We start from the raw sequence: 26,739 nt of genomic DNA, 5'->3' as shown, positions 1-26,739 counted from the left end.
ATTTATTTTACAAATTTTTTAAAATGTTTTTATTTAGTATTGAGAGACAGAAACAGAGCATGAACATGGGAGGGGCAGAAAGAGGGGGAGACACAGAATCTGAAGCAGGCTCCAGGCTCTGAGCTGTTAGCACAGAGCCTGATGCAGGGCTCGAACTCACAAACTGCGAGATCGTGACCCGAGCCAAAGTCAGATGCTTAACCGACTCAGCCACCCAGGTGCCCCTGTTTTACAAAATTTTTATTGTTCGCTGTTAGTCTTATGTTGTTGAAGATAATTCAAAGTAAAAATGATATGGGGGTGCCTGGGTGGCTCAGTCGGTTAAGCGTCCAATTTGGCTTACCTCATGATCTTGCTGTTTGTGGGTTCAGGTACCATATCAGGCTCTGTGCTGACAACTCAGAGCCTGGAGCCTGGTTTGGATTCTCTCTCTCCCTCTCTCTCTGCCCCTCCATCACTTGCACTCTGTCTCTCTCTCTCTCTCCTCAGTAAATAAACATTGGGGTGCCTGGGTGGCTCAGTCGGTTGAGCAACCGGCTTCAGCTCATGTCATGATCTCATGGTCCGTGGGTTCAAGCCCCGTGTCGGGCTCTGTGCCAATAGCTAGCTCAGAGCCTGGAGCCTGTCTTCGGAATCTGTGTCTCCCTCTCTCTCTGACCCTCCCCTGCTCATGCTGTCTGTCTGTCTGTCTGTCTCTCTCTCTCTCAGAAATAAGTAAAACATTTTAAAAATATATTAAAAGTGTTAAAAATCAACAAACATTAAAAAAGTTTTTTTTTTTTCAAAGTAAGATGATACATATGGCTTTGAGTATAAATGGTAATATCAATATGGGAGTACAACTGTTTTTATCATTTTTTTATTTTTTTAAGGTTTATTTGCTTTTAAACACAAATGTTCTGTGTAGAATCATTTTATGGCTATAAAAACGAGGCACATTACTCCATTTGCACAATAGGAAATGGATATGTGTGTGTCTTGTTGTATAGTACAAGTTTTTATATAAATCTGATTTTTCCTGTTGTGTTTATATATTTTTTCTGACTAATGCTCCTGCTTTTCTGATGACAATACTGTATTTGGTGTTATTGTTGGACATTTTCACTTAGACAATGTGAAATCTAAAATATATTTTCTATGTGTTTTTAAATATTATTTTTAAAAGTAAGCTCATGCAGAAGTACCTGTCTTAACCTCCCTGTTTTTAATTTATTTTGTATTTCCAGGTATTGTGTGTTTCTCCTGAAGTAGGTAGTCCTTCTTCTTTTATCCAGCCACTTTCCCTATTCTTGAAATGTGGATATCTCTTCTCTACATGCTTTACCTCCATGATTTGGATTGGAAAAGGCTGGTTTTCTTTGGTTCCACTTCTCAGATTCAACATAGAGAAGCTCCTAGGATGCAGCCGTCTTGCTGAGCACTCCAGGAAGAAAGAAGCAACTGACATGCATGTTCTGCTTTTGCTTAATTAAAAAGAAATTATTTTGGAAGCTGGGGCTGATGTTTAATTTGAAACAGGTGCTTAGATGTTGGCGTTTTTTAATTCTTTACCTTTTGTTCCAAACAAGAAGACTAAATAAATAGCAAGTATGGATGACATCAGGTTTTTTTTTTTAATGTCTTCCAGTTTCAGCCACTGTCATAGGCACAGTTGAATCTGCAAAAGTAAATTTCAAATATATGTTCTAATTGGAAATGAAAGAGATGCTTCAAAATTACATATTTAAATATCTAAACTCATCTTGTGAAATATATTTGCTGGAAAAGAGTGAAGGTCTAATTTTGCAATAAAACCTTTGATGTGATAAAGAAGCATAAAGACAAGATCCTGCAAGGTTAACCGAGTCTCTGTAAACTACACATTTTTACATGTGTAAATCTACATTTTGGATGAGAAGAGGGATTTTACTCTTAGAGAAGGAAGCTGTTGTTGACTTCTGTCTCAGAAGTTTTGGACATTTGGTATTTTTTAATGATTTTCATTCTTCTAAAGAAGGACCACATTGTGCATTTGCTAACCCCATGAATCCATGCTTGGATTTACTGAAAGGTTGGAAAAGGAAATAAAACAACTCCAAGTCCAGTGATGGAACCCTGTTTATCTAGCTCAGATGAGAAGCTGCTATTTTGCAAATTACTTCATTCATTTTTGTGCGGTCTTATATCGCACTTGAGGTTTGGTTTTCCATGCTGCTAAGGCAGGAAGAAGAGTGGCTTAAGTGGTTTTTCTGTTCAGAAAATCTAGTGGATCCTTTAGTATGACCTGCCTTCAACTTTGGACATGGAGGAATGGGGAGGAAAAGGAGAAAAGTTTCCATATTATTTCTTTCTCATCAGAAAAAGAAGCAAAAATGCCTTAGGCAGCTCCATCTGACTTTATGGCATTTTACATTCTGTAGCTCAGTTTTTCTAAAAACATAAATAACCTTTTTCCTTTGATCCAAGATGGGTACTCGGATGTTTGGTTTTTCTAGGTGAGGAGTAATGTTAGGCTGTCAGGGCTGGGACTCAGGTAACTTTTCCCAGTTGGAACTGAACTTTCTCATTAGAGAATGGACCTCAAAAGCAATGTTCCCAAACTTGTGGTTGATTTAGAAGAAGTTCAGGTTCTGGAAAAAAACCTCAAATAAGAAAGATAGTTCAGTAAGAAATACAGATCTTCCTTCTTTCTCTTAAAACCTACGCCATGTGATGAACAGACTATTGTGTAAAGCTGTTCTTGCTTCCAAATCAACAGAGGACCAGTGTCTGAATTGTCAGGTCTTTACATAAGAAGAATAAAACTGTATGAGCCTTTGTGAGAAAGAATTTAAAACTTCTTAGATGCAATTAAGAACAAATTGTCTTAATGTCTGTAATTTAGGGAATTTGCCTAGGGCCATACATGCTGTGATGGTAAAAACTTAGGGCAGATTTACCAAAATTTAGCAGTGATAGAAATGACCAAAAATGGGAAATGTTGAGCATTCTTAATGATTAAATTGGTCAACCTATTGGAACTGGCATAAGAAAGCTTTTTAGTAAAATACTTATGTAATAAGAGATAATTTCCTTTGAGGGCAAATACTGAGTGGTAAAGCATAGAAGTAACTTTGGATAAAGGTAACAAATTTTTCTCTAACTTCTTAGCCAACTTTCTGATATTTTCCTTTAGTATTTTGGAATTGTTAAAGATAGAATGGAACCTGCATACATGAATCACATTGGTATGTTGAGAATCTTTATCTTCTGTTGTCTGTTATCCATCTTCCCTGTGTCCTTTTTGCAGTGTTTTGGGTAGGGTCATTTGGCACAGGGGATAGGGACTCTATACTGTCTGCAACACTGAAACCATCTCTGGCCCACTTGTTGGAATATGTAGCAGACTTATCTTCTCCATTTGCTTTGTGTTTTTTATTTCATAGCTAAAAGAACCATTGCTGAATGATCTCCTTCAAGTTCTTGAATCTTTAATGGTTGTCACCAGATGGCATCTACCAAAATGGGTATATGCCAATTTTACTAGCCCAGGGTTTACTAAATACACCTACATCCCCCCACCCCCACCCTGCCCCGGTCTATTTTGGCCCTTCTTGATGGCAAAAGCTATGATTTTAGGCAGGAATATGCCTGCTTCTTTCCCTTTGCTCATCCATGTCAGCTGGCAGTTTTTCTTTTAAAAAGTTAACAAAAACGGGATATGTGCAATAGAAATATATATATGTATATTTTAATACTTGTGGACAAATGTTACAAGTTGTTTAAGAACAACAAAATCACCAATGTCTTCCATTTTGAGATGTGTATAGTTTTGTAAGCATTAGTGCTTGGTAGCATATTGTAGTGCCATGTTAGGGGTTAGTGCATGAGCCTAGTAATAACTTAAACTTCAGGATGAATTATTGATAATAACCAATAGTGTAAAATGAGTGGAAAATTGAGACCTTTTCTTTTTTCATAAATATCTCAATCGTTATATTCTCTCTGGGGAAAGGCGATTAAGGCCAAAAAGACTCATTTATGAATAGAAATGTGGGATCACAGTGTGAAATACTATGTTTGAGGTTATTTAAGCTTTCTCTGAGGTAGCTGGAAACCAGCTGCCCTTGTGTCTTATGAAGCCTCAAATCAAAATGAGTCCCCATTTCATGATTCTGCTTTTTTGCTCTCTCAGTTTGAGATGAGATTGTTTTTATGCTGTTTCACACTGTATGTCTTATAAGTTTATTATTTAATCCACATTTTGCATCAAGAAATTCTTTTATATTTTGCATGTCTTAGATATTGTGTTTATCAAGTGCTTTTCTAATCTGCAGACCATTTACATTTCTTGTCTGCAGCATGCTACTTGTTATAGAACACTGGTCAGTAGTTCAGTGTCCTACATTAATTTGTCACGGGCTTTTCCTGTTTCAGAATCTGAATCGTGTGTTGATGGGATTCCAGACCTTTACACGAGAATTGGAATGTAGCTAGATAAAGCCTACCCAGGTTGCCATGTAATAACTCTATTTTGCTTGATTAGAGCAAGCCACCTCGGACAGCTTTCACTTTTTTCTGCTTTCCTGGTAGAAATAAAAGTTGTTTTGTTCTGAAAGCATAGGATAGTTTTCTGTGGAAAAGAAATTCCTACCTCTAAAAGCTGCCTTGAGAACTTGGAAAGGGCAGTTCCCTGAGGTGATTTATAAATCTCCGTATCCTGAGAGTTCAGGATTTATTAACACAGGTTCTACAGTTACCATGATGTGAAATGCAAAACTAATGTGGTGTGTCTCCTGTACGGAAGCAAGCTTAAACAAATAGACTTTGCAGCAGCAGATATCCAGGGACCCAGGTTTAGATTCTCATAGTGTATTTAAAGTAGTTGTACTCTTGGCTCAAGAAGTTTATTACCTGGGAGAATCCATTTCTGAAAAGCATTTAAACATTTTTTAAAATACCTCTGAAAAGGTAATGAATGCAAAATAGCACAGTATATAGGAAAGGATAGTTCCTACTGCAAAAAATAAAAAATAAAAGCCATAAAATAATAATTTTCAAGAGGTAGAATTTTAGTAGCAATAACAGTTTTGCTTGTATAGTAAATTGTATTAGCAAAGTTGTACAGTAGAATAAATATTATTACTTGAGGTTGTGAAGCTCTGTGATCAACAGAGTTGCACAAAAGGAAAAATGTTTTAGACAAAGAACATATAAAAGGTACTTACAGAGCTGAATGTATATGAATATATCATTGTGTGAGAAGTAGCAACTTTTGTGTAAGTTTAAAGGTTAGAGACCCTATTTGTTTCCTAAAGCAGAGGGTTAGAGCCATTGAATGAAAATTTTCTAGTGGTTAACCTGGAAACAAATGTACTACTGATGTAGCTCCACTGAAGCCATCATGTGGAGACTTTGCTTCTGATGTTCTTGTCAGTAACAAGCGTCTACAGAATAGTGTACTTCATTGTTTGTCACTTCTTCTTTTCCCCATTGGTTTTCTGGATGCATTTTAAAAAAGGAAAAGTTAGCTGTGTGTGTACGTTTGGGTTAAAACAAGCCAGGGACTTGGATAGCTGGCTTTTCCTTATGGCTTTGGTTAGTTTAGGGGAGTTACATTTAAAGATGTAAAGCAGAGGATTGAAGGGAATAGCCAAAGACAGTATGTTGGCTTTTTTTTTTTTTAATTTTTTTAAATGTTTTATTTATTTCTAGGAGAGAGAGAGAGAGACAGCGTGAGCAGGGGAGGGTCAGAGAGAGAGGGAGTCATAGACTCTGAAACAGGCTCCAGGCTCTGAGCTGGCAGTCAGCACAGAGCCCGACGCGGGGCTCGAACCCACAAACTGCGAGATCATGACCTAAGCGAAAGTCGGATGCTTAACCGACTAAGCCACCCAGGCGCCCCTATGTTGGCTTTTTAAACCCTGTCTGATGTAGATGTGCTGAGGACTTTGGCCTGTGACTGTTTATTTTAATAAGAGCTCAGCAGACTAGTTTCTTGATTTTAGGATCACATGCCTTCCATCAGGATATAATAGTGGAATGGAGGCTGACTTCTTAATCCTTTTACCTTGTGTTCATTTTGGCCATTTAGCACCTTGAAGGTCCTTGAAAAGATTGGGTCTCTGTTCCCTTGTTTTCCCAGGGAAAAAACTAAAAGTGGAGTGGATTTAAGAAAATAATGCCTCTTGAATATTTAATTCTTATATGGCAACTCCAAAGGATAGAGAGAAGGCTATATTAAATTGATTATAGCTCCTCTTTAAATGTCTTACATCAACAGTTGGTGTTAGAGACATTGGAATAACCAAGCAATATTCAGTCATCTGCACGATCATGAGGACACCGCTGTGTATTATAGTGATGTCAACAATTTAGTTACTTAGAACAATTAAAGACTACCCTTAAGAGCCACTTTATAGTTGTAAATGCTAAAATGTGTTACAAGTTTTTGTAGTCTTTGAGTATGTGGTTATTTTTAGTGTTGTCGTGGTCTCATGTTTACTCTTTGTGTACCTGTGATATGCAAAATATGAAGAGACCCTTGGCCTCCAGGAGTTTACATTCTCATGGTGCTGCTGGTGCAAGCAAATTGCTTCTAGTTTATTCAGAACATTGCTTGGCTATTAACCATACCCTATTTGGAAGGATCCCTTGGCCAACAGTTTTCAAAAGCAGAAGTCTATGCTAAATTTCAGGGCATTGATTTTGAGTTTACATTTTAGTAGCTCTGCTGTTCATAAACTCACTTTCCCCAGGAGGCTGTGCAGATAAAGCTCATTAATGTGAATCAGAAACCATTCTGCCTAAAAACATCTTCATCAGTACACCACCTATGCTCTTCTATGCTATAGGTGTCAGTAAATGGCCAAGAAAACTTACTGCTCAATTCTCTTTCTTTTCCCAGAGTATTTACATCATTCTTTACCCAAAAGGGCCAGGATTTGCAATTAAGCTTTTTATAACTGACTAGTGGTCCTGATTTTAACCTCTTTGTGTGTGACTTTGTACCTCTATTCTGAAACAGGATTGTGATCTGGAGCACCTGCCCTGCCTGCATTTCTAAGCAATCACTTTATTAACCCACATTTTCAGTTGAAACTTTGCATGCATCCTTGTTATTTCCCCTAATTCCTCTGAATCAAGGGGTCTTTTCTGCATGTTTATTAAAACTCGGTCTGAATTAAAGTGGAAGCAATAGTGGCAGGCCCATAACTCTGATTTTAGAGTACTAACATTCTAATGCATGATTGAAAATGTCCAGTGTTATATGGTGACTAGTAGATATATATGTGTATATATATATATATATGCATTTATTAATGAAGCAATAGAGATTTAAACCAATAGCCTGAATTTACTGTTTGGATTATTAGTTTTCATTTTCTAATTAAAGATTATTGTAACTTCCATTGAAAATGGGAGCTAGAAGATAAACAGGGGCGACCACAAGACATTCAAACTGTCAGGAATAGAGAGCATGATAGTGCTCACCCTCTAACCTCTTGCCTGCTTCCCTTAGTCCCCAAGCATGTTTAAAAACAAAACTAAGGCAACAAACTAAGCATGTTGAATAAATAAATAAGCTGCTATGGCTCTAGTAATCAGAAAGGTGCAGAGTTTCAGAAAGCATAGGAGAGTAGGGAATACCAGTGTAGAATTACATAAAATAATGGAAGTATGGTGTTTGTCTGATAAAATTTATGTAGCTTAAGTTGGGATCTCTTAAAATTAGTATCTTGGAAGTGAATGCACATATTTCAGATGTTGCAGGATTTACAGATAACCAGCCAACTCTTCTGGATGATACTGGCACTGACCAGCCATAAAGGTTCCCTACAGCAAAGGAGACTGGTCCATTATGGTCATATTAGGGTATCATTCACGTATTTTTACTTACTGTCCTACAAGTACACTTGTTCTTACTTGCTGTTCTGCATTTTCTTCAATTGCACCGTTGGTACGATGTTAAAAGAATTTCATTGAATGTTTAAAGTATTACAAAAGGCAGCTTGCTTTCTTTATTAATCTATGCATCCTTTGTATTTCAGAAGAAATTTTATTCTTTGATGTAAAAGGGAACTGGTATATGAGTTGGAAAACTCTGCACCTGTGTGTGTGTATATATATTTCTTGGCAATAAAGCAGCATGGGCTGAGAATGCACTGAAACTTCATTGTGTGTCACTCATTACTTGGAATAAGTAATTTCTAATAATTCAGATTACTGAGATGGGAGAAGCCAAACCAGAGACCTGGGCTAAGTTAGGCTCTGGATGTCAGAAAAGACAAAAGACCTGGGTGTTGATAACATGTAGAGTTTCTGCTGTAGACCAAGGGAACTGGCAGCCATTTGAACAAAGAGGCATCCCATTTAAACTTTTGTCATTCCCACCTTTAGGGCTAGGTATGAACAAATGTTTAGTTTCTAGTAAGGAAATCCTGAACAAGTACAATAATGATAAAACTATTGCAGAGACTCCTTATCTGAAATATATAACACATTTAAAATGTTTTTACATTGAGTATTTAAACGTTGGCTAACTTAACTAAAGAGGCTTAACACTAAGAAGAGATGCTTCTTGATTTAGGGGAAGTTTTTTCAGGTTTAAAGAAAGTAGGGTCTCCTGGGTAGTTCAGTCAGTTAAGTATCAGACTTTCACTCAGGTTATGATCTCACAGTTTGTGAGTTCAAGCCTCATGTCAGGCTCTGCTGCACCTCGGAGCCTGGAGCCTGCTTTGGATTCTGTGTCTCCCTCTCTCTCTGCCCCTCCCCTACTCATTCTCCCAAAAATTAATTAAAAAAAAATAAGCAGATGTTACAGACTTCTTTGGGATTGGCTATTGTCAAATGAAGAGGAACAAAAGCTATGTGGTTTCTGAGGTGTGATTACTTAATGTATTACAGTTCCTTTTGGTTTTTGACTATTCCTTTAAGACACACCGATACATACCGATACCTTCCATTCCCAGGTACTGTGCTAGATGTTGGGATTACAAAAATGGAAATAGTTTCTGCTGTTAACTCAGGAGCTTAAATGTTTACAACTCAGGGGGAACTTTATTTTTTTAAATGTTTATTTTTGAAAGAGCATGAGCAGGGGAGGGGCAGACAGAAGGAGACACAGAATCTGAAGCTGACTCCAGGCTCCGAGCTATCAGCACAGAGCCCAATGCGGGGCTCGAACTCACAAACCACAAGATCATGACCTGAGCCCAAGTCAAACGCTTAACCGCTTAACTGACTGAGCCACCCAGGTGGCCCTCAGGAGGAACTTTAGTATGTAGTTTTATTCTTCTGACTATATGGAATTTTGAAAATACTTTTATTCAATATATATATAATGCTCAGTAGTATAAAACTATAGCAAAGCAGACTTAGAAATTTGTTACTATCAGTCATTGATGTTAGACTTTCATAGGAACTCATACCACCTAAAGGTATCATTTAAAAGGATTGTTTAAAGTCAACCATTTGTAAGTATCAGTGTATGGAAAGCATAATAGCAAAATTATAAATGCATATGCCCTTTGACTTTCTCATTTTAAAATCACTCCTACAGAAATACCAGTACAGTTATGCAAAGATATATACAAGGATCCAATACAAGAAATGGTTAAATTCTGATATATTCCTATCATTCAATCATGCAGGTGTTAAGTAATTTATGTATGGGCTGGTATGGAAAGTTGGGAAAAGCAGATTGTGGAATAATGTGAAATGCCTTTATGTCTATGTATATAGTAAAGATTATTGAACACAGTATGTGCTAAGCACTGCTGTAATTACATTAGGTGTATTCATTAATTTACTTAATCCTCACTACAACCATAGTTTTTTTTTTTCAACTTATTTTGAGAGAGAGAGCACAAGAGGGGCAGAGAAAGAATCCCAAGCAGGCTCCACACGGTCAGTGCAGAGCCTGATGCGGGGCATGAACCCACAAACAGATCATGACCTGAGCCAAAATAAGGAGTAGGACACTTAAGCAACTGAACCACCCAGGTGCTCCCAGCCCTAGGGTTTTTTTCATTTCTTTTCCTATTTTTTTTTTTTTAGCAGAATAAGCCTTTTGATTTAAAAAATGTTGAAAGTTTATTTTGAAAGACAAAGCAAGAGGAGGAAAAGAGGGAGAGAGAGAAGCCCAAGCAGGCTGCACACTGCCAGCACAGAGCCCAATGTGGGGCTAGAACCCACAAACTGCCAGATCATGACCTGAAATGAAGATCCAGATGCCCAACCAACTGAGCCACCCCAAAAGAGCTTCATTTTTAAATTTAGCTTTCTGACTCTGTGCTTGTGGCTTCAACACTTTCACAATGATTTTCTGCTCCTTAATAAGGAAAGCATGCTTGATCCTGTCACAGGCACACTTAACACATGGAACCATCCTAGGCACTGCTGCGGTTTTCACCTTGTAGACAACCTCATAAGAACTGCAGGTCTCATAGCATGAGCTCCTTAAGCCAGCCTGAGTACACATCACCTGCCGATTCGGACACTTTCCCAATCTTCTTGGTATAACAGTAGATGATTCTATTCCAGGGGTTCGGGACACCTTACGTTTTGGTGGAGGTTATACTGTAGGACAGCAGAAGGCGGGATGTGAAATGCTGGACCATTCTGAATGCCTATGGATGCCATTCCCAGCAGAGGGAAAAACCAGCCCTAGTTTTGAATCCCTATTTTATAAGAAGAGCTTATGTAAATTCTTTACATTTATGGTTAGAAGCATCCAAACCACAATAGGAATCCAAATAGTTTGGCTCCAAAGCCTGCTTACTTTCTAGCTTGCTATCCCATGCCTCTCAGTGGTGGAAAGGGAAGTGTACTTTTCACCCTTTATTCTGTCATACATCTATGTCTGAATTTTTTTCTAGAGTAAAGATAACTTGTATGGGGGGGGAGGGGGAGGAACCTATTTAAAACCAGCCAGCTTAATTTGATGTAAAGTTCAAGCATTTAATTTTCTATTTAACTTTGTACCAAATCAGCAAATCCAGAGGTTAAGGAAAATAACTACTTTTAGAACACACCCACACCCACACAAACCCAGGATAATTCAATATAGTATTAATTTGTTAGGTCCCATTCCTGAGTAGAGACTTAAGTTTTTCTGGTACCATTTGTTGCCAGAGGTTTCACCCTTGTTTATGGAAATCAATTTTGCAACTCAAAAGCATAAAGCACATCAGAATTTTATTTAAAAATTTTTATTTTTCTACTTAAGAGAGAGGGTGCAAACGGGAGGGGCAGAAGGAGAGAGAGAGATGGGGAGAGGGGGAGAGGGAATCTTAAGTGAGCTCCATGCTTAGTGTGGAACCAGATGTGGGGCTTGAACTCACAACTCTGGAATCATGACCTGAGTCAAAATCAAGAGTTGGACACTCAACCAACTGAGCCACCCAGGCATCCCAAGTGTAAAATACTTTTTAAAGGGAAATGTCCTTTATGCAGTATAACATGGAAAATTTTTTTTTTAAAAAAAGGCTGCAGGCTACAACTGAACCAAGTCAACTTTTCTATGTACCACCACATGGCTAGATCATGTCTCAATTGTGCTCCTGCCAGTCCCTCAGTGGTCTGCTTGCTGACCCTATAACCATGCTCCACAAGACAACCATAAGAAGGTTCTACAAAAGTAAAACCAATCCTATCACAGGCCTCCTCTAAAATTCTTCAAGGGCTTGCTTCCATTGTTCCTGGAATAAAAACAAACATCCTTCAGGAGGACAGTAAGTCCTTGCACTGCTGTTTTCTGACCCCTGGTGTAACTCCTGCAGGCCACCTTTGACGGACCTTATAGGGCCTTTGCAAATGTTTCTTCCTCCATTACCTAATTAACTACTACTCTTGAAGACCACTGCTGAAATGTCACTTCCTCGGAGAGGCCTTTCTTGACACCCAGACCAGGTCCGTTACCTGCTGTATGTGATTGTAGCTCTATGTCCCATTGCTTCACATGTTTTCACGTGGTTATTTGAATGGCCATCTCTATGGAGACAATAAGTGCTGCACAGGTAGAGAGTGGCTGTTTTGGCTTAACTGTTATCCCCAGAAGCTCGTATTAATATGATAAGGTACTGAGCCTACATGCTACATAAAGCAAAATATGAAAAAACAGCATTTTGGTGAATGTTAGAGGTTTATCATTCCTTTCATTATCACCTGGTTATGCTCACTTTAGAAATGAAAAGAGAAAGGTAAGTTGTATATTATCCAGTTAACTTATTGAATATTACTTATAAAATATGTATATATCTGTATTTTATGTAAGAAAAAAAGTGGTTTCTCAGTCTTTACCTCACAACTGCCCATCTTTGTATCAGAGCATTTATGGGACATTGCTTCCCCATCAACCTAAATTTGCAGTAAAAGATGTTTTCAGAAATAAACATTTATGAAATTTACCTAAAATAAGTTCTTAAGACAAATAGCCATAAAACTTGGGTGTGCCAGGGAGGCTCAGTCAGTTAGCATCTGACTCTTGATTTTGGCATCAAGCATGGTGTTGGGCTCTGCGTTGACAGCACAGTATGTAACCTGCTTGGGATTCTCTGTCTCTGCCCCGTCCCCACTCATGCTTGCTCACTCTCTCAAAATATATAAACATTAAAACAAAAGCTAGACAGAAGGCTCCTTAGTTTCTCATCTTCTAGAACAGGCTTCACAAATCATTTGGACAATCAGCCTAGAGGTAATCCTAATAAACCACTTATCATCCATTGTTGAAGCCAATCTTTCTTGTGAATTGATCAAACAGCACCTGTTGTTGAAGACAGCAACAAGGACTTGACTCTGATTCCTTTTTTTTTTTTTTTTTGACCCTGATACTTAAACTCTGATTCTGGATCAGTTTTCTGGCTTGGACTGGTCAGAAGTTATTTCCTTCAGAATCTTCATCAGTGAATTTAAGTGAGTATGAGTTAACATTATCTTCTCTTTCAGCTAGGAAGAAAAAAAATAGGTATCAGGGCATCTTAAGTTTAATACTCAATTTGGTGATTCTAAAAGCCATTTAAAATTTAAATTAGCAATTGGGAGTTGGCAATGCCTCAAAACATTTCATAAATATGTTTGTTCTATTTCTGAAAGAACTTTATGGTACAAATCCAGAGCACAGTAAGATCCTTAGATACAAAGTTCATGTGACAAAAGACCAGCCACTGCTGAGTGTCACTGCCTCAGTCTCCTTCCGTCCTACTCCTTATCGCCAGATTTAAACTCCAAATACTGGGAAGGAAGACAAGAATAAGGTGGAGTAAGAAGGCTTATGGAGAGAAGCATCAACTAGTTTTCCTCTCCTTTACTAGAGGCAAGAATCTAACTTTTTTTCTTTGTTTCCAGTAACAAATGCCTTTGTTCAAGATTCTGCTAATGGTATTCAAAGTAGCCCTGTTAAGAACATATATTTGGTGTAATTAGATAATTTTCAATAGTTCTTTCACCTATGAATAGCTATATCTAGAACCAAACTTAGTGGTATTATTCAGCATAAAATATGGAATACAGAATTACGGATAACAATTTTCTGTTGAAGTCAGGTTAGCAAGACATAATTTGCACCATATACTAAATCTTATTTTTATCATCCAAGATACAAAAATAATCAACATTCATCAGGAACTGTGAGTTAAACAGGTAACTCTAGAGCCTCTTAATTTTATTGGGGTACCCTTAGATGTGGTAAATCATTTCTCTATTGCTTTCAAGATTTTTTTCTCTCCACATTTTTACTGTATGTTGGGGTATAAATAAAGCTCTTCTGTGTTTATACTACCTGGGCTTGTTGAAGTTTTAGATATGGAAATTAATGTTTTTCATCACATTTGAGAATTTTTCACCTATTTCCCTGAATATTTTTCTACTTCTTTCTCTTTTCTTTTGGTATTTAGTCCCTTTAACAAAGAATATTTAGGTATGCTTGATGGCGTGCAAGGGAGCTCTTAAGCTCCCTTCATTTTCCTTCATTCTTTTTTTATCTTCAGATTGCATGATTTCATCAATGTGTACAGTTTGCTAATTCTTTCTTTGGCCAGCTCAAATCTTTTATTGAGCCCATCTAGTGAATTTTTCATTTTAGTTATTATACTTTCTACTGAACTCCAGGATTTCCAATGGGTTCTTTCTTATAATTTCTAACTCTTTAGGGATATCCTCTATTTGAGGAGATATTGTCATCATACCTTCCTTTACTTCTTTAAGTAGTTTCCTTTAGTGTTTTGGACATATTTATAATAGCTGCTCTGAAGACTTTGTCTGCTAAGTCCAACATCAGGGCCCTTCCATTAAGCAGTTTCTGATGTCTGCTTTTTATCACATATATGGGCCATACTTTCCTCTTTGAGTGTTTTCTAATTTTTTATTCCAAACTTGATATTTATTTGATTTTTTAAAGTAATCTTCACACCCAGCATGGGGCTTGAACCCAAAACCTTGAAATGAAGAGTCATGTGCTCCAATGACTAAGCCAGCCAGGCGCCCCACAAACTGGACATTTTAGATAATATAGCAACTCTAGATAACTAAACACCCATTCCTCAGCTTCTTATTGTTGTTTACTTATCTGTTTTAGTGAGCTGGCTAAATATTTCATTGATGTCCATATCCCCCACAGTATGAGACTCTGATGTCACTCCTCAGAAAAAACAACCTTGAGCATGTGTAGTCCCCTGGAATGACAATGGTTTTTAGCAAGCTCTCTGGAAGTCTTTCCCCGATCCTTGGTGTCAAGCTGTCAGTCTGTTAGTACAACACCCAGCTGTCAGTCTCCACTAAGAGCTAGGCTGATTGCTCTACTGTTTTTGATAATGCCCTGGGACATACATTGCTGAACAGTCTAATCCATCTAAATTCAGACTAGGATTTAAAAGATTACTCGCCAGGGGCACCTAGATGGCTCAGTCAGTTAAGCATCAACTCTTGGTTTCGGCTCAGGTGGTGATCTCACAGGTTCATAGGTTCAGGCCCAGCATCAGGCTCCATGCTGAAGGTGTGGAGCCTGTTTTGGCATTCTCTCTCTCTCTCTGCCCCTCCCCAACTCGCACTCTGTCTCTCTCAAAATAAATAAGTAAACTTAAAAAAAAAACTCTATCTTTATAAGGGAAAAAAAAAGATTGGTAGCCAATCTTTATGTTGTTCTGACCCCAGGTGAGCTTTTCTTAGCTGTCTATTTCCTGATTCTGGTAAACTTCTAACTGATCTATGATTTAGCTTGTTGCCCTCATTGAAGTACCAGCTTCCTCTTAATTGCTTTCCTCAATATCTCCACTGTTTTGGGCAGCACTCTTAGACTAGGACATCCCCACATCGTTTCAGATAAAGTCAGTTCCCCTTGGAGAGGGGGAGGGCTTTGGAGTTCTGTTTAACAATCTGCCTCTTAACCTGGTTCCTCCCAACAAGAATGACACCGCTGCTTTACAAGCAGAGTGCTGGGTACAGGTGCTAACTTTTGTTCTTCTTGGCTTAACCTCTGCCATTGTGAAACCTCTGCCCTTCATGCTAGCTGGGGCAAGGTGAAGTACTTAGCCTACTGTGCCTGTGGCAGAAGTTGCACACTACAAATGGCACTTCTTGACTGGAACTGAGGTTTTGATGAGAAACAGCCTCAAGTGGGAGCTTGGGCAAAAAGGATCCCTGTGTTCTTGGCTACAGATGCCCAGACAGCTTCTCCCTCTGAAGCAGAGACACGAGACGGAAGGAGCAGGTTGCGGCTCAAATGCCACAGGCTTTTACTGTTCCTACTGAGGTGTTGCAGGTTTTCTTAAATGTCTCTTCATTTGCTTTATGCCTCTAGGAAAATTCCTACAGACTTAAGATGGTTGTTTGTAATTTCATTGAGTTATGGCAGTTATGCTAGGGAGAGCGCCTCAGGCTACCTTTCCAGAAGTTCCCTCCCATACCAATGAAAATATTTACTGACCTTTCTCATCAATTGGTTGCTTAGAGTGAATGCTGTCCATTTTTGTATATAAAGTTTTATTGCAACACAGTCACACCCACCCACTGGCTATGGCTGCTTTTGCACTATAACGGCAAGGTTGAGTACCTGAGACTGAATGGTCACAAAGCTTAATATATTTGTCATCTGGGAGGCACCTGGGAAGTCAGTTGAGTGTCTGACTCAATTTCAGCTCAGGTCATGATTCCAGTGTCATAGGATTGGGCCCCATGTCAGGGCCTGTGCTAAGTGTGGAACCTGCTTAAGTTTCTCTCTTTCCCTCTACCCTTCTCCCCAACTNCCATTCCCAGCAGAGAGAGGAGAGTATAGGAACTACAGGAGCTATGCAGCTTTCTTCTTCCTCCCGAAATGGACTTTTTAATACGGCTTTAGTATTTGGCTTTGTGTCAGAAATTCAATATGGGGGGGCGCCTGGGTGGCTCAGTTGGTTAAGCGTCCAACTTCGGCTCAGGTCATGATCTCACAGTTTGTGGGTTCGAGCCCCGCATCGGGCTCTGTGCTGACAGCTAGCTCAGAGCCTGGAGCCTGTTTCAGATTCTGTGTCTCTCTCTCTCTCTCTGACCCTCCCCTGCTCACACTGTCTCTCTCTCTCTCTCTCTCAGAAATAAATAAAACATTTAAAAAAAAATTCAATATGGAATGCTAAACCAGCTATAAAGGATTATTGGAGTATTACACCATTTCATCACCACCAAATTCAATGTAACAAAATGCCAGGAGTTGTCTATACAGGCGTACCTCATTTTATTGTGCTTTGGTTTATTTCACTTCAAAGATACTGTGGTTTGTTTTTTCTTTTTACAAACTGAACCTTTGTGGAAACCTTCTGTGGGAAGGTATATTTGCATCATTTTTCCAAGCATTGCTCACTTTATGCTTCTCACATTATTTCAAACTTTTTCATTATTATATTTATTAGGGTGAACTATGATCAATGATTACAGCTTACTGAAAGCTTAGAGGAGGGTTAGCATTCTTAGTGCTAAAGTATTTTTTAATTAAGGTATGTACATTTTTTTTTTTTAGAAAATGCTATTGTACACTTAGGTAGACTACAGTTTAGTATAAACATAACTTTTATATGCACTGGGAACCAAAATATTAATCTGACTTGCTTTGTATTATGGTATTTGTTTCACTGTGGTGGTCTAGAACTGAACCCAGAATATTTCTGAGGTATGCCTATATTATAGGAAATAGAGCAACCATCATGAAATTTTACCTCTGCAATCTTTTCTGGTAGAGATAAGTTGTGAATATCCATCTCAGATGCATTTACTATGGCTTTTGTTTTTAAGAGATAGCTGGAGAGAAAATACATAAAGAAAATATTAGTATCATACTACAGATAAGATTATCAGTGAACCAAACTTGCCTTCTAAAACCAGTATGTCGGGCAAACACCGCCTTCTTACAGATTTCTATTTCAACATTCATAATGTATCTTGTAGGAAAAACACATCCTCAACTAAGAATCATCAGACAGACTGTGTCTTATCTCACCCCTTGCCAGCCAGGAATACATGAGACAAAATTACCCCACAACAAACTAAAGACAAAAACCAGGGTTGTATGAATACTCTGATAAGTATAAACTTCACAGTCCACCAGTATATTGTGTACCAGTTAGAAGAAAAGTAGTCATATTGTGACAACACTGTTGGCTGCCTACCCAGTAACCATTCCTAACTTGTTTCTGGCTAACAGAACCCAGATTTCATTTAGGGCAGGAGTATGCTCAATCCTAGGAGATGAATAATAACTGCTCTAAGCCAAGTGTGCAATGTTATGCTCCACTGTCACATATTTGCTTTCCTGCCTTAAGGCAATCATGGGACATTGTTTGGCCAATAATAAGGAAATTTTTGCTAATGAGACCATTCACTGTGTTCCCATGTCCCATATCCTTTTCCTTCCAGTTGGGGATGCTATGGTCTTTGAATGTAATGCTTATAACTGTCACAGCCTGCAAGAGGAAAAGGCCAAGAAAACCAGGGATGCTGATTCAGAGCCTTATTGTGGCTAAGCCACTAGCAGACTCCTGGGGTAGCAAACCACCCCACCCCTTATTTGTTAAAGCCACCATCAGTCAGCTTTAATTTTTCCTAGCAACCAAATTCATTCTGCTACACGAAGATGTAGATTTATTATCTTTCATAGGTTCATGCTACCTATACTTTCCTAATTTCTACTTAATCAAAATGAATATATAGACCTTTGAGTCCCAACTCCTTAAAGAAGTTACTTAAAATTTTATCATACTTTTAAAATTTACATTAAAAATTTTTGTTACTAAAAACTTAACTTCCCTATGCAAAAACTCAATTACAGCTCAGCTGGAACAACGACTTATAACTTTCTAAAGAAGATTTGAGGTTATTCATAGCACACATTTAGAAATACTTTCACCCTCTTTAAACTTAGGTCTAGTTACAAATTATTTGGGGTGCCTGGGGGGCTCAGTCAGTTAAGAGTCCAACTTCATCTTGGGTCATGATCCCACGGTCTAGGGGTTCGAGCCCTGTGTCAGGCTCTGTGCTGACAACTCAGAGCCTGAAGCCTGCCTCAGATTCTGTGTCTCCCTGTCTCTCTGCCCCTCCCCTGCTCATGATTTCTCTCTCTCTCTCTCTCTCTCTCAAAGATAACCATTAAAAATTTTCTTAAAAAAAGAAATCACTTAAGAAATTAGAAAATAGAAGTAAATTATCCACCTGAAGTATATATTTTCTGTTGAAAATTTCCAATGAAGAAAAAAAACTGCACTGAGGAACAAATAATATACCTAATGCACATTGCACAACCTCATGTATGAAAGATGGGCTTTATGAATTTTATTGTTTAGTCATCCATAACTCACCTAGAAGCACTTATCTAAGCATATTAAGTGAGAAAAAGGATGGGAACCTGGGTGTTTAAGTCAGTTAAGTGTCCGATTTTGGCTCAGGCCATGAAGTTTGTGAGTTTGAGCCACACTGGGCTCCATGCTGATAGTGCAGAGCCTGAAGGCTGCTTAAGATTCAGTCTCCCTTTATCTCTGCCCCACCCCTGCTCATGCCCTGTCTCTAGCTCAAAAATAAAAACATAATAAAACAAAAAGGAAACTTCATGTTTAATGAAAGGAAAATGAATTTTAGAGTTAAGAGAGATTAAAGGGGCGCCTGGGTGGCTTAGTCGGTTAAGCGTCCAGCTTTCGCTTAGGTCATGATCTCGCGGTTCATGGGTTCGAGCCCCACGTCGGGCTCTGTGCTGACTGCCAGCTCAGAGCCTGGAGCCTGTTTCAGTCTGTGACTCCCTCTCTCTCTGACCCTCCCCTGCTCACGCTGTCTCTCTCTCTCTCTCTCCTAGAAATAAATAAATTAAAAAAAAAAAAAGACACAGATTAAAATCTCAGCCCCCCTCTCTGAGACCCAGTGTTCTTCTATTAAGAACTCAAGTAAGGTAAGCCTAATATCTGGCATAAATACATAAAGTAGGTCATCAGTGGCTGGGGTTTTTTAAATTAATTATTTCAATGTTTACTTATTTACTTATAAATAAATAAACTTGTAAGTATTTATTTACTTAGAGGTGCCAGAATGGCTCAGTCGGTTAAGCGTCCGACTTCAGCTCAGGTCATGTCTCACAGTTCGTGGGTTGGAGCCCTGCGTCTGGCTCTGTGCTGACAGCTCAGAGCCTGGAGCCTGTTTCAGATTATGTGTCTCCCTCTCTCTCTGACCCTCCCCTGCTCACGCTGTCTCTCTCTCAGAAATAAATAAAACATTAAAAATTTTAAAACATAAGTATTTATTTACTTATAAATAAGAGAGAGAGAGAGAGAGAAGATAGGGAGGGAGAGAGAAACCCAAGCAGGCTCCATGCTGCCAGCACTATGTCCAACATGGGACTTGAACCCATGAACTGTGAGATCATGACCTGAGCCAAAATAGAGTCTGACAATGAACTGATTGAGCCACCCAGGCCCCAATGTTTGTTTATTTTTGAGAGACAGAGTGAGAGAAAGAGTGTACACACACAGGGGAGGACCAGAGACAGGGAGAGAGAAAGTCCCAATCAGGTTCCTCACTGTCAGCACGCAACCTGGCATTGGGCTCTATCATGAACCGTGAAAACATGACCTGAGCTGAAATCAAGAGTCCGATGTAAAACCAACCAAGCCATCCAGGCACCCTCCCTTTTTTTTTTTTTAATGGTCAGGAAAAGACTATACTAGACATTTTAGTTTGTTATGATAAAAAAGTGAGGGGGTGCCTCAGCTGGCTAAGCTCCGACTTCAGCTCAGATCATGTGGGGTCGAACTCATGAACCACACATCAGGTTCTGTGCTGACAGCATAGACCCTGCTTCTGATCTTCTGTCTTCCTCTCTCTGCCCCTTCCCTGAGTTTGCACATACGCACTCTCTCTCTCTCTCTAAAAATAAACATTAAAAAAGTAAGCCTAAGTGAAAGTAGAATTAGGGAGATAAAGAAATATCCAAAGTACTTCATAAGAAAAAACAATAAGGGGCACCTGGGTGGTTTAGTGGGTTAAGCATCCGACTTCAGCTCAGGTCATGATCTTGTGGTTTGAGTCCGAGCCCTGCAACAGGCTCTGTGGTGACAGCTCAAAGCCTGGAGCCTGCTTCAGATTCTGTATCTCCCCCTCTCTCTGCCCCTCCCATGGTCATGCTCTGTCTCTCAATAATAAATAAATGTTTTAAAAAAAAAAACAATAAGTGGCATTACTTTATCTGATCCTATGAGGCTACATGGTCATTCTTTTTTTACTTTCCTTTGTGTATCTATCTGCCTCATTATTTTCTGCAGACAATATTTCTCTGCATCTACATGAATAATGTAGAAAATAACTACCCTAAACTTAGAGCTTTCATTTCCCAACTTCAGCACCAGTACCATTTACAAATGACCAATGTCTCTGGGTCCTTACTTCAAATTCCTAGAGTAGAAAGCCTGACTGGCTTAGCTTAGGTCAGGTATTCATTTTTGATCCCTTCACCTGGGAATGATATCACACATGAGAGAAATATGGCTACAAGGTACCACTCTATCGGTGGTTGGGCACAAACCCAGTAAGTATCTACGACAGCATAATTTTGCAAAAGTTCACCTTCCAGAAGTTTCTGTAAAGAAAGAATATTCTCTCGTTTTTCCAAGGTATGATTATAAGACATCTAAAATGAGCACAACATTATGAGACTATATTTTAGTTTTTAGACTATATATTTAGTCCACTGCTCATCTTTTCTGTGAAAGAGACAATGCCTGGCTTTAACATTTTCTTTGGTACAAACTTACTGCTTTTTCAGGAAGTTCTTGTAACATGCATTTGATAAAGAATATCTAAGTCTACTCACCATATCATTTTGTCACTAGAAAGGCAGAAATGACCTCTCAAGGCAGCCAGGGCAGCATAGGTAGAATACAAATGGAAACCAATGGGAATCCCACAAGAAGTACAGAATAATAGGTTGTAAGTGCTAGAGGAAAAAACAGAATATTGGTAAGAAAGAAAATCAGAGCAGAAATATAAAATAACCAGTCTCTGGAACCAGTTCTCCTAAAAACCACACTATAATAGGACTGAGACTGAAGAAACGTCACATTCAAGAAAGGTTAACTCAGGTTTTAATAAAATTACATCCTAGATTACAGATTCTCTTGTGGATTCTGGCCAAAAAAACAATTATGAATGTACAATTGTCACTTCAATAGAATAATTTACATTTAAAAGGAGAAAAAGAGCTAACTACTCAGATTAACATTTAAACATATAAAACTATACATGACCAGAGCGCCTGCCTGGGTAGCTCAGTTGGTTAAGCCTCTGACTCTTGATTTCAGCTCAGGTCATGATCGATCTCATGAGCCTTGGGCTCTGTGCTGACAGAGGAGAGCCTGAATGAGATATTCTCTCTCTCTCTCTCTTCCCCTCTCTCTCTCTCTCTCCCCACCTAAAATAAAGAAACAAAAAACCCCACAAACTACACATGACTACATTACATACTACACAAACTACATTAGCTACCATCAAACCAATTTCCAGTATAAGAAAAATAATTAAATTGATTGGTGCTTACTAAACAATCAATAGAACTCAAATCAGGGTTTTTCTTTTGCAGATATAACAAAAAATTAAACTACATACCCAGACAGAATACCAATAGAGAGGGGGAAAAAATCCTATTACCCTAGCAAGCCATCTATTTTCTTTTTTCTTCTTTTTCTTTTTTTTAATCTTCTGAAAGATTATCAGATGAGGAAGCCGTAATGACTGTAGTTATACCACTTGGGTAAAAATCACTAACCACATTTGCTGGTACATAAGACATATTCAAATAATACGAAGAAATGTTTTAAGAAAAAATTAAGTTTCACCATGCATGTACTGAAAACAATTTTAAATTTTTTTTTATTTATTTATTGGGGTTCATGGGTGTTTCAGTCCATTAAACATTCGATTCTTGATTTCAGCTCAGGTCATGGGCTCAAGTCCTGTGTTGGGCTCCACACTGGGCATGGACTCTGCTTAAGATTCTCTCTCCCTCTAGTGTTCGTGTTATCTCTCAGTCTCAAAAAGAATAAAAATTTAAAGTTTTTATTTAAGTTGTCTCTATACCCAACATGGGGCTTGAACTCACCACCCCAAGATCAAGAGTCACAAGCTCTTCCCGCTGGGACAGCCAAGCACCCCTTGAAAATAATTTTATTTTATNCCCACGAACCGCGAGATCATGACCCAAGCGAAAGCTGGACGCTTAACCGACTAAGCCACCCAGGCGCCCCGAAAATAATTTTAAGGTGGTCTGATACAGGAAAAAACTATTTGTGTAAACATAATATATTATGCAGCAAAACTGCATTAATAGAGTATAAAAATCACATGACTAATAAAAAATTCATGTCAATGGATACTAAAAAGACCAAGCAACATAATATCTCAAATTCATTGGCAAATTAAGTCCCATACCACACATGTAGTACTGTATTTTTGTGAATATAGTGACCAAAAAGCAAGCCATGAAATTAAGTTGCATCGGGGCATCTGGGCGGCTCAGTTGGTTAAGCATCCAACTCTTGATTTCGGCTCAGGTCATGATCTCACAGTTCATGAGTTTGAGCCCCACATCGGGCTCCATGCTGGCAGTGCAGAGCCTGCTTGGGATTCTCTCTCTCTCTCCCTTTCTCTTTCACTCTCAAAATAAATAAATAAACTTAAAAAAAAAAAAGAAAGTTGCATTAATTTAAATTAATTCCTATGCAGGAATTAATGATATCAGACAAAGCACAGTATCTATAGAAAAATGTCTCATAGAAACTAATATATGGAACTGAGCAAAATGTGAAAAAGATCCCCAAATTATCATTATGTGTGCAATATAAAATATTTCATTTAATATTAGTCTGCTAATGGCTCAAGTCTTTAAAAACGAAGGTTTGCATTACCACATCAAAGAACTATGACCAGCTGAGTGCTTGCTGAAGGCAAAGGGGACACACACGGGTAGTGAGAAAAGTTAGTTCTAAATATCAGCTATGCCCTGGAGGAGGGCACTTGTGGGGATGAGCACTGGGTGTTATATGGAAACCAATTTGACAATAAACTATTTGTAAAACAAACAAACAAACAAAAAAAAAAACCCATATCAGCTATGCCCTAGTGACCACTTACAGAATTGAGGACTGTAACTGTCCTGAGTATTTCCTCCTTGTTATCAGTATGTCTGTTTCTGCATGTTTATCTTTGTTCTTCTTATTCCCTTATTGTGTAACATAATATCATACTATTATATTGTACTATATCAAACTATTTATTAATTTTACATCACAGTATTTTTTTTTTTTATTTTTTATTTCTAGGAGAGAGAGAGAGACAGCGTGAGCAGGGGAGGGTCAGAGAGAGAGGGAGTCACAGACTGAAACAGGCTCCAGGCTCTGAGCTGGCAGTCAGCACAGAGCCCGATGCGGGGCTCGAACCCACGAACTGCGAGATCATGACCCAAGCGAAAGTCGGACGCTTAACCGACTGAGCCACCCAGGCGCCCCTACATCACAGTATTTAAATTATGAGATATCAAGGAGAAATGTAAACGTTACGCAAGGACTTTATTTCCTCTTCCAGAGAAGGGGTTAGTATGCTTTTAGCTGTATGCAGGATAGTTGTAACATGTTAGACAGAATTATGACCTTGGTATTGTCTTTATTTGCAATCTTGTATGGTTTTAGGAAATCCATGTAGGTGCCAAGTTAACAAGTGTTGGTTAAATTTTATGTGTCCACTTCACTAGCTCATCTGGTGCCTAGTTAGGTTAAATAGTATGAATGTGTTAACATTTGAATCAGTAGACCGAGTAAAGTAGATTGTCCTCCCCATTGTGGATGGATGGCCCTCATCTCATTAGCTGAAGGTCTGATGAGCTAGACTAAAAAGGCTAACCCTTTTAGGAGTAAGGGGAAACTCCTCTTGTTTGACTGCTTTAAACTGTGATACTGGTTTTTTTCCCTAGCCTTTGGACTTGAACTGAAAGGTAGGCTCTTCTGCCTAGACCCTTCTGGCTTTTGGAATGGAGCTTACACCGTTGGCTCTCCTGGTTCTCAGGCTTGTGGACTTGGCCTAGATCTAAACCACTGGCTCTCCTGTGTCTCTAGCTTGCCAACTACAGCTCTTGAGACTTCTCACCCTCCATAGTCACGTGAACCACTTCCTGATAATAAATCTCTTCCTACCAAGTCCCATGGCTCTCCTTATTCTAAAAGTATACAAACACATGAGAATTTCCCTCCGGTGTTTTCTAAACCATCTGTATCAATACTGCCCAATAGGGACATAACGTGAGGCACATAAGTAAAGCTTTCTATTAGTCTTGTTAAAAAAAATTCAAAGGAGGGGCGCCTGGGTGGCTTAGTCGGTTAAGCGTCCGACTTTTGCTTAGGTCATGATCTCGCGGTTTGTGGGTTCAAGCCCCGCGTTGGGCTCTGTGCTGACTGCCAGCTCAGAGCCTGGAGCCTGTTTCGGTCTGTCACTCGCTCTCTCTCTGACCCTCCCCTGCTCGCGCTGTCTCTCTCTCTCTCTCTCTCCTAGAAATAAATAAAACATTAAAAAAAAATTTTTTTTTAAAAATTCAAAGGAACAGGTGAAATTAGTTTTAACACATTTTATGCTACCCAATATATCAAAAATATCATTTCAACATGTCATCAATATTTTTAAACTCTTATTTTTTTTGTATTAAGTCTTCAAAATCTAGTATATATTTGCACTCATAGCATTTCTCATTTCAGGATGGCCACATTTTAAGTACTCAGTATGGCTAATAGTTACAGTACTGGATACCATGTGTCTAGATGCCTTATCCTACTTTAAGAAGATATATGGAGAGCATCTGCTTCTGGCCCCAAAAGACCCTATTCCAAACAAGCCACGACTCTTTTCCTACCTGTTCCCTTTGGGTGGGAAGAGGACACTCTGGTAAGTATCTTTCAATTGGGAAAAGGGAGCTGCAAAACCCTTTCCAGTTACTGAGTAAAGCCACAATTCCTGTACTTTAACCCTAAAACTGAACCAAACTATGGTCAGAATGAATTGCCTTCCTGTTAAAGCCAACAGTCAAAATTGAGAAGCCTTGTAATAATAAATTCTCTAAGTACTTTGTTTACACTTGTAGATCACAGCAGAGACTAGATGCAAAGTTTACCCTGCAGTATTCAAGTACATAACATTCAACTTGTGTTTTTTCCCCAGGTTTCCAGGTTACAGAAGAAATTAATCCTGCCATGGCTTATTACAAACTCCAGATAAAATGCAAACGTAAAAGTCCTACTTATCTCAAAGGATTGTAGTTTACAGTGATTCTCACTACACACCAAAACGTACTTTTCTCCTTTTTTCCCTACTGGACATTACTTTCTTATTCTTAGCCTCACTTCACTTGCACACACCACTAGACTGATGTGGCCCTCAGAAAGATGTTAAAACGTGCACACAAATACAACCTTTCCATTTCATTAACAAGTGCCTACAAGTCTCGAACAGGTAAAAGGAACATCCCTCAAATACACTGTATGGATAAAATAAGCTTTTCTTGTAGCGCAAATAAGAACTATTTTTCCTTTGTGCATGTCGGTTCCACGCTTCTCAGTCTTACTAATACAGGAGCTAGAAAGCAAGGGAGAAGTCTCCGTACATACCTGCCTTTGAGCGCACCTTCAATGCCAACTAGGAAGGGAGCTTCCAAAACCACGTTGTTTGTGACTCCTGGGAAGACAGAGGTCAGAATGAGTACCTGTGAAGCCTTGAAAAGGAAAACCTGCCCGCTACAAACAGATTCACCATGGCCACAAAAATCATGAAAAGTTGCTCCCACTCTTGGCAAAGGCGTTAATTTCCTTACAAATCTCACTCCATTTTCTTCACCACCCTGCTCTCCATCCCGTGACAAAGCGGGAACATCCTCTCCTCCTTCCTCCTCTGTCTTCTTCATACTCCGCCCCCACTCACTGGAGAAGACCACGGTCCCGAGGGACGGCGACAAGTCCCAAGCGAGGTGCACAGAGTCAGCGAGTACTGCGTGGCACTGGGAGCAGTGGAAGACGGCGCACCTCTCGGGCGGCAACCACGACGGCAGCAGCTGTCTGCACTGTGGCTCCTCCGTCCCCAGGCCTGAGGGGCCAAGCGGCGAGGACCCGTTCACCACCTGCGTGTCCCACTCCATAGAAGTCGTACAAGAGAGTTCATCAGTTGAATTCTTAGCGCCATCACAAAAGTTACCCTGCGACAGCGTCGCATAAAGCGAGCGACACTGCCTACGCCGCCTTGCCGCCATCT

The 26,739-nt window shown here is 39.1% G+C and overlaps 1 protein-coding gene across 3 annotated transcripts; it reads right to left on the bottom strand.

The window, feature by feature from the left end:
* Nucleotides 1-1,587: 1,587 nt before the first annotated feature.
* OIP5 (Opa interacting protein 5) lies at nt 1,588-26,737 on the bottom strand. 3 transcript variants are annotated; one of them, XM_077764646.1, is made up of 5 exons: nt 26,413-26,737; nt 26,103-26,169; nt 21,272-21,394; nt 17,142-17,223; nt 1,588-1,657 (listed from the first exon to the last, which is right to left on the bottom strand). In XM_077764646.1, exons 1-5 carry the CDS (start codon nt 26,735-26,737, stop codon nt 1,640-1,642), a joined length of 615 nt encoding a protein of 204 aa, XP_077620772.1. In that variant the 3' UTR covers nt 1,588-1,639. The 3 variants fall into 3 exon arrangements, with proteins under 3 accessions (XP_077620772.1, XP_077620771.1, XP_077620774.1); XM_077764645.1 differs by lacking the exon at nt 1,588-1,657 and adding an exon at nt 10,636-12,906; XM_077764648.1 differs by lacking the exons at nt 1,588-1,657; nt 21,272-21,394 and adding an exon at nt 10,636-12,906.
* Between the last annotated feature and the right edge of the window lie 2 nt (nt 26,738-26,739).

The sequence above is a fragment of the Crocuta crocuta genome, unplaced genomic scaffold (assembly GCF_008692635.1).
Source record: "Crocuta crocuta isolate KB4526 unplaced genomic scaffold, BGI_CrCroc_1.0 scaffold102, whole genome shotgun sequence".
Classification (NCBI taxonomy): domain Eukaryota; kingdom Metazoa; phylum Chordata; class Mammalia; order Carnivora; family Hyaenidae; genus Crocuta; species Crocuta crocuta.
Note: the sequence above shows the minus strand (reverse complement) of the source record. Positions and strands in the feature narration are given on the sequence as shown.